Source organism: Schistocerca nitens, chromosome 1 (genome assembly GCF_023898315.1).
Source record: "Schistocerca nitens isolate TAMUIC-IGC-003100 chromosome 1, iqSchNite1.1, whole genome shotgun sequence".
Lineage (NCBI taxonomy): Eukaryota > Metazoa > Arthropoda > Insecta > Orthoptera > Acrididae > Schistocerca > Schistocerca nitens.
In genome coordinates this window covers 1,190,283,645-1,190,290,291 of record NC_064614.1, presented here as the reverse complement: position 1 = coordinate 1,190,290,291, position 6,647 = coordinate 1,190,283,645, and the positions used below count along the sequence as shown (strand labels likewise).

Below are 6,647 nucleotides of genomic sequence, written 5' to 3'. Positions count from 1 at the left end.
GCACGGGCCCTCAGTGTGCCACAAAGTGTGATCTCCAGATTATGGCAACGATTCCAGCAGACAGGAAACGTGTCCAGGCGCTACAGTACGGGACGTCCACTGAGTACAACACCACAAGAAGACCGATATCTCATCATCAGTGCCCGCAGACAGCCACGGAGTACTGCAGGTAGCCTTGCTCCGGACCTTACCGCAGCTACTGGAACAGTTGTCTCTAGACACACAGTCTACAGACGACTGAGCATACATGGTTTATTCGCCCGGAGACCTGCAAGGTGTATTCCGCTGACCTCTAGTCATAGGATAGCCCGTAAAGCCTGGTGATAAGAACACAGTACATGGTCATTGGAACAGTGGTCCCAGGTTATGTTCACGGATGAGTCCAGGTTTAGTTTGACCAGTGAATCTCGCCGGGTTTTCATCTGGCGTGAACCAGGAACCAGAAACCAACCCCTTAATGTCCTTGAAAGGGATCTGTATGGATGTCGTGGATTGATGGTGTGGGGTGAGATTATGATTGGTCCACGTACACCCCTGCATGTTTTTGACAGAGCAACTGTAATAGGTCAGGTGTATCGGGACTTCATTTTGCACCAGTATGTCTGCCTTTTCAGGGGTGCCTTCCTCCAGAAAGTCTTATGAATATGATGGTGACAGTGTTTAGGGTATTCTGTGATAGATTTAGCTCCCACCAAATGATTCATTATTGACATGAATGCAACATAATCACCTTCACCTTTTCACTCACTTGTCACAAGGGCCTGGCATGATGGTGTCATGCTCTGTTTGGTGCGTCGTTTGAAGGTAGTGTGGAGCGACATTCGTTAAACACTATTGCGTAGCCTTTAATGTCAGCTTTCGAAAAGTCGCAATTCCATGCATCTCCCACATTGTTCTTGTAATGCCGAGTGCAATCGTGTCAGTCCTCCTACCAAAGACAAAGTATAACCAGCAGCATGATCGAACAAAGCCCAGAAGGTATCAGGCAGACTTGTTGTAGAACTGCCATCAACGTGAAGAATTGTACCAACACAACAATGATTTAATGCCTTACTAGGGATGGTCCTACTGGATGCCAAATTCCCTGGCCTTTCTCCAACGGTGAACTAACTTAGCCAGTCTGTTGCTGAGTAACATATAGTTTAATGTAGACTGAAAAACAATGCGATTTAGCATTTTTCACAATAAAAACAAAGGCGAAAAAATTGTTTGTAATATGAAAAACTCCTGTGACCGGCTGAAGACTGAGGCCACTTCAGAAATAAGAACTTGAGAAGTCACAGCCAAATAGTGTTGTCTGTGAAGGTCTGTGTGTAAGGAATGGAACAAGGCAGTTCACAAAGAAAGGGACACATTAAAAATGTTATAATTTATTTTACAATAAATTACAAATAAATATAATGCTCTGAATCATCACATCATGACACATCGGAATGCCAGGAAGTGAGGTCAGATTACCAGGCGTAGGCGAGACCCAGACCGTTGCTGTAGGTCATGTGGGCGACGGCGGGGGCTGCGGAGTAGGCGACTCCCAGCAGACCGACGGCAGGGGCGGCGGCCTTGACGACAGCGGGGGCGGCGTAGGCGGCGGGGGCGGCGTAGGCCACAGGGGCGGCAGCCTTGACGACGGCGGGGGCGGCGTAGGCGACGGGGGCGGCGACATGGGCCAGCGCGTCGTTGCTGACGCGCACGTCAGACTTGCTGACGCTGGAGTAGGGCGTGTCGATGGTCTTGGAGTAGGTGGACACCTGTCCCAGGTTGCCGAAGCTCCTCAGGATGTTGGAGTGCTGGGAGGTGATGGCCGCGGGGGCGACGGCGTGGGCGCCGTAGGCGGCGTAAGCGGGGGCGGCGTAGGCGGGGGCGGCGTAGGAGACGGCGGCGGGGGCGGCCAGGTAGCCAGCGCGGGCCACGGCCAGCACGGCGGCGAAGACTGCGAGCTGTAACGTACGGGACGGTCAGTGGTGGCGTCGTACTTCGTATTTACAAGTAGTCATACTGCGTACCGTGACCATCCCACTTTGCATAGGATTAATAAGACCCATTTCTGACGAAGACCGACGGATTGCTTTACGTACATTTAAAACACTGATATAAAATGATAAATCATCAACAATATTGTCTCCTGCATACTAATTCTTGGGAAATAATCATGAAAATAATCCTGAGCAGCATTTTAAACTTCTTAAGATATTCTTTTCCTTGGTCTACTCTCGATTTTGGCTCCAATCCATGTAAAAAGAATTGCGTGAAATTTCAGATCAGTAGGATAACGGGCGGGGATGCACATTGGCCTTCAGAATAGGAAAAACCAGAAAAAATAGAAACATTAATTTCCCAATGAATCACACAAGTAAATTTAAATTCATTCATTACAACATGTGAGCACTTGATTACTTCATTGTTTTAACTAAATAAGTGCATATTTCACAGCATCGGTGGCGAGACGACATTAACCCCAAGGAGGGAGAGAGAGAGAGAGAGAGAGAGAGAGAGAGAGAGAGAGGGGACAGACAGGTGGTACTTGGATTGTGGGGAATGATTAAGGAATTAGGAGTGAGTAGCGTCTGGAGAAATCGGAGAATTAACCTGCTAATGGACATGTGGGTGTGGCGGTTGCTGCAAAACAGCTTGCAGTCATCAGGAAATAAAAAGAATTCACGTGAACTCTCGATGAATGTCAGAATTAAAAGATAAGTCGGTTTGAGAAATGGTAATATCTATGATGAACAACTAGGTATTAGAGGCTATGTAGCCACAGAAGTCTGTGACAGCCCAAAATGTAACTAGGTTCCTAAAATCATGTGACATGGAAAGTTTATCTAAGGCTTCATAGATCTCATTGGACAGAAGTCTCGTAAATTGAAGAGCGAGATCCTAGAACCGCTCTATGAATATTGACAGTCTCTTCAGTAGACTGAAGATTAGTCTGTAGATTAGTACGTTTCTCGGCTGTTAGTCAACCAACTAATGCGACCCTTATACATCACACTCTGCGTACAAAGTCATCAAGATAGATAACTTTAAAAAATCAAACTATAGTGCTTATTTTGGCACAAATTTTTTTAAAATTTGAATACAATGTATCGCAGAATCTCTTCTGTAGATTTATGCATGATAGAGGCAAAAACCTTCCCTTTTCCCTGCACATTGTTTGATTATTAGTGTGAACCTCGACACTGAGATAAGCTATGATGGATATTCTTCGATGTTGAGTGAAATAATTGTCAGCGTGAGCTCTAAAAAGAGGCGACTCTTTGCTTGGCTAATTCATTTTTTCGGCATATTGGTCAGATACAGCCGGTTGGGTAGCGCAGTTCGTGGAATGACACCAGACAGGTACCACACTCGACAGGGTTAGCAATCGGGAGCACTTCTGTTATGGCACCAATGCTAACGTACTCCGTTCGACAGCATTCGCCATGTGCTTTTCGGTTGCTGAGTTTGGAAAATGTCTCGTCACACTAAAAAGTAGATGCGGTCCTAAACGGCACCTACAGGAAGATAACTGGCTCCCTGAGACCTACTAGAGTGGACGTTTATCAGTTACTGTCCCACCAAATGTCAGATCATTCCTGAGCTTGAAAGAAAGGAACAAACATATGAATGACTAGCGTTACCCCCTTCAACTCATGCCAAAAAGGCTTAAATTTAGACGAGGTTTCATATACTCAAGATCAGTACAACCAACTGAATCTTCCATAAAATCGTTATAATAAGAAGAACATCCCCAAGCCGTTATCACAAAGTAAGCTCTGTCCGAGGGCTTCCAACTAGACTGGTGAAACTGGAAAACGTTGAACCGACTTCTTAAGGACGCGGAGCGATCAAAACAACATAAGAAACAATGGGGACACACACAGACACTGACGAGTGTAAGTTTGGTGAAACACAAACAATGGAACACTATAGAAAGTCTTCATGCAATAATAGAAAGTGTCCGTTAGTGTCCGGCCGGAGTGGCCGAGCGGTTCTAGGCGCTACGGTTGCAGGCTCGAATCCTGCCTCGGGCATGGATGTGTGTGATGTCCTTAGGTTAGTTAGGTTTAAGTAGTTCTAGGGGACTGATGACCTCACAAGTTAATTCCCATAGTGCTCAGAGCCATTTGAACCATCTTTTTGTCCGTTAGTGGATGCACCCAGAGATTGTACTCAAGAGGACCTTCTGAATTATACCAAGACAGCTGCAGCTTACACCAAATTCTGCTTGAGATAACTCTGATAAATTTCGTATTGTTGATTTTGTAGTTTTTTATTTGATTAGTATGTTTTACATAAAAATACCCATTTTGCATCTTAAATTATGTACTTATCTTTTTCCAGTTGCTATATATTTTGTAACTTTGTACACGATAATGAATTACATGGTCTTCTTGGGTGTAGACTGTCTTCATGGTATTATGTAAACTAGGAAGATGAACAGTGAAAGCCCATATACTCATTTGAGCAAATCGAGATCTCGAAAAATAAAGGTGGAGAGATATTCAAGAGGCGGATCACAATCAACACAGTCGCCTGGCCTCGATCTACAAAACGCTATGTAACTTTAGTGAATGGCTCATAGTCTGGCAACCAGGAAAGATTTACAGTCACATCACTCATGACGGTCAAATACTGATTGCGTAAACGCTTCTCGCCAACAGGTTCCAATAAGCTAACTGTCGATTGACAGATGTTGTACTACCGTGCGTCAAGTGCGTCAACGACAGACGTGAAGATTGACCAATGACATATAGAGAAAAGAGGCAGAAGTTTTGCTCCAGATATGAGTATTCTCTAGTAATAAACTCAGAATATAAAATTAAATACTTTTCTGGCAATGTTGGAAGCATAAGACTACCACCGTCTTCACAAAAGAAGACAATGGTGTCATTGTATTCCTCCGAGGACATCCCCAGTAAATAGTCGTAAAAGTCCACTCTTTCTATATTCTGAGCCGTGTCTGGGGGGAAAGTAATTTGGTATACCTCATTTCTGTTGATATTTACTGACGAAGCATATCGAATTTTTTGTAAAAGTAGAATGGGAAGAAACAAACTATCCAAAGGTACTTCGTCGCGGCTTCCATCACCAGGTTTCAGTGAGGTAAAGATTTCAAAGACTAGTCTTCAGGAAAATTATGGGGTTTCTAAGTAAACTGGAGAACGGAAAACGAATTGGTTGCAACTGCATCTATGGAACAGTCTCGGGATTTGTCTGACTTGATTTTGGGAAAGTCAGGATAGCGATGTGAATGGAAGCGAGTGATTTCACATGTGTGCCTCTTTGGTCGATATCTGTTACGGGGAATATCCTGAGGAGATTCCCTTAGAGCTTGAAACTTCATATTGTACCACTACAAAATGAGAAGTGGGAAAACAGTCGGTTGGTTATCGGATTCAAAATGGTTCAAATGGCTCTGAGCACTGTGGGACTTAACTTCTGAGGTCATCAGTGCCCTAGAACTACTTAAACCTAACTAACCTACGGACATCACACACATCCATGCCCGAGGCAGGATTCGAACCTGCGACCGTAGCGGTCGCGCGGTTCCAGACTGTAGCGCCTAGAACCGCTCGGCCACCGCTGCCGGCCGGTTATCGGACTTCAGTAAAATATGTGGTATCGATAGCTAAGATACCACGGCTTAAGTTCAAGTACTTAAGTTGGCACTACGACCGACACCGACGGTGGTGCCCTCTAGCAGGCGCTGTGCAGAGCTACGAGCTCCGCTGCAGATTCACCCATTTCATCAAGAGGAAACGGCCGGGACACTTCGCTTGCTATTGAGGCTATGTACTACTTACGACGGGTCTAAGGCTTCGCACCTCAGTGCAAAGTTATGTATTCAGTTAATATTGTGATATAGGAAAACCATTTCTAAGAGCAGTACCGAGAGATTTTCACCTTTTCCTGCTCCTACTCACTTACTGCATTCGGCCAACCTTTCAGTTTTCAGGAGCGGACCCACATGCCGCCTTCCAGGAGGGATAAAATAAACAGTTGACAGAGAAGTTTGGTTTTTCACTCAAGCGACGGCTTGTATTCAGTGGGTGACAAGCTATAGCTGTAGATACGGTGGTCAAGAAACATTAAATGAGACGCGACGAAAGAAGCACAAAGCACAGTTGCTAGCTGCACGATCCACGATCCACGAGACAAAGAGGTAGCGCAGGTTTCCATCCAAAGTAGGCGACGGGCTCTATTATGGTGCAGTGCGACCAAGTGGTGTTGCTACGGCAGCGGCAGGTCCGGCGCTCTTACCTTGTACATGGTGTGAGTGGTGGTCAGAGCGAATCTGGAGAGGAGCGCGCCCGCCATGCGTTTATATACGTCTGGCCGCGCCTGGCTGTTTCGTCACCTGCCGTGCGCAAGGTCCTGCCGCGGCTCACCTCGTGGCCATGCATGCGCCTCCGCCGCGCCCCACCTCCCAGCACTGCCCCTAAACCAGACCTTCCATACCACAACACGAAACTGTCTCCCAAAGTACGGTCGGAACCTCTAGTATTGTCCCTATTTCGACTTCCTCTATTCTCTTATTTCATGTGGCCTTCCAGTGAGAACTATAATCGTGCGTTTGTCATATAGTATTTCAAAATAACTGGTAAACAAAAAGGACTAATCTCATCATGATCGTCATCATGATCGTCATCATAGTAACGATTATTGCC

The 6,647-nt window shown here is 45.7% G+C and overlaps 1 protein-coding gene across 1 annotated transcript; it reads right to left on the bottom strand.

Moving 5' to 3' along the window:
* Positions 1 to 1,410: 1,410 nt before the first annotated feature.
* On the bottom strand, positions 1,411 to 6,263 carry LOC126239446 (cuticle protein 67-like). The gene is made up of 2 exons (XM_049947861.1): positions 6,241 to 6,263; positions 1,411 to 1,937 (listed from the first exon to the last, which is right to left on the bottom strand). The coding sequence occupies exons 1-2, from the start codon at positions 6,247 to 6,249 to the stop codon at positions 1,455 to 1,457; spliced, it is 492 nt and encodes a 163-aa protein (XP_049803818.1). The 5' UTR covers positions 6,250 to 6,263; the 3' UTR covers positions 1,411 to 1,454.
* Between the last annotated feature and the right edge of the window lie 384 nt (positions 6,264 to 6,647).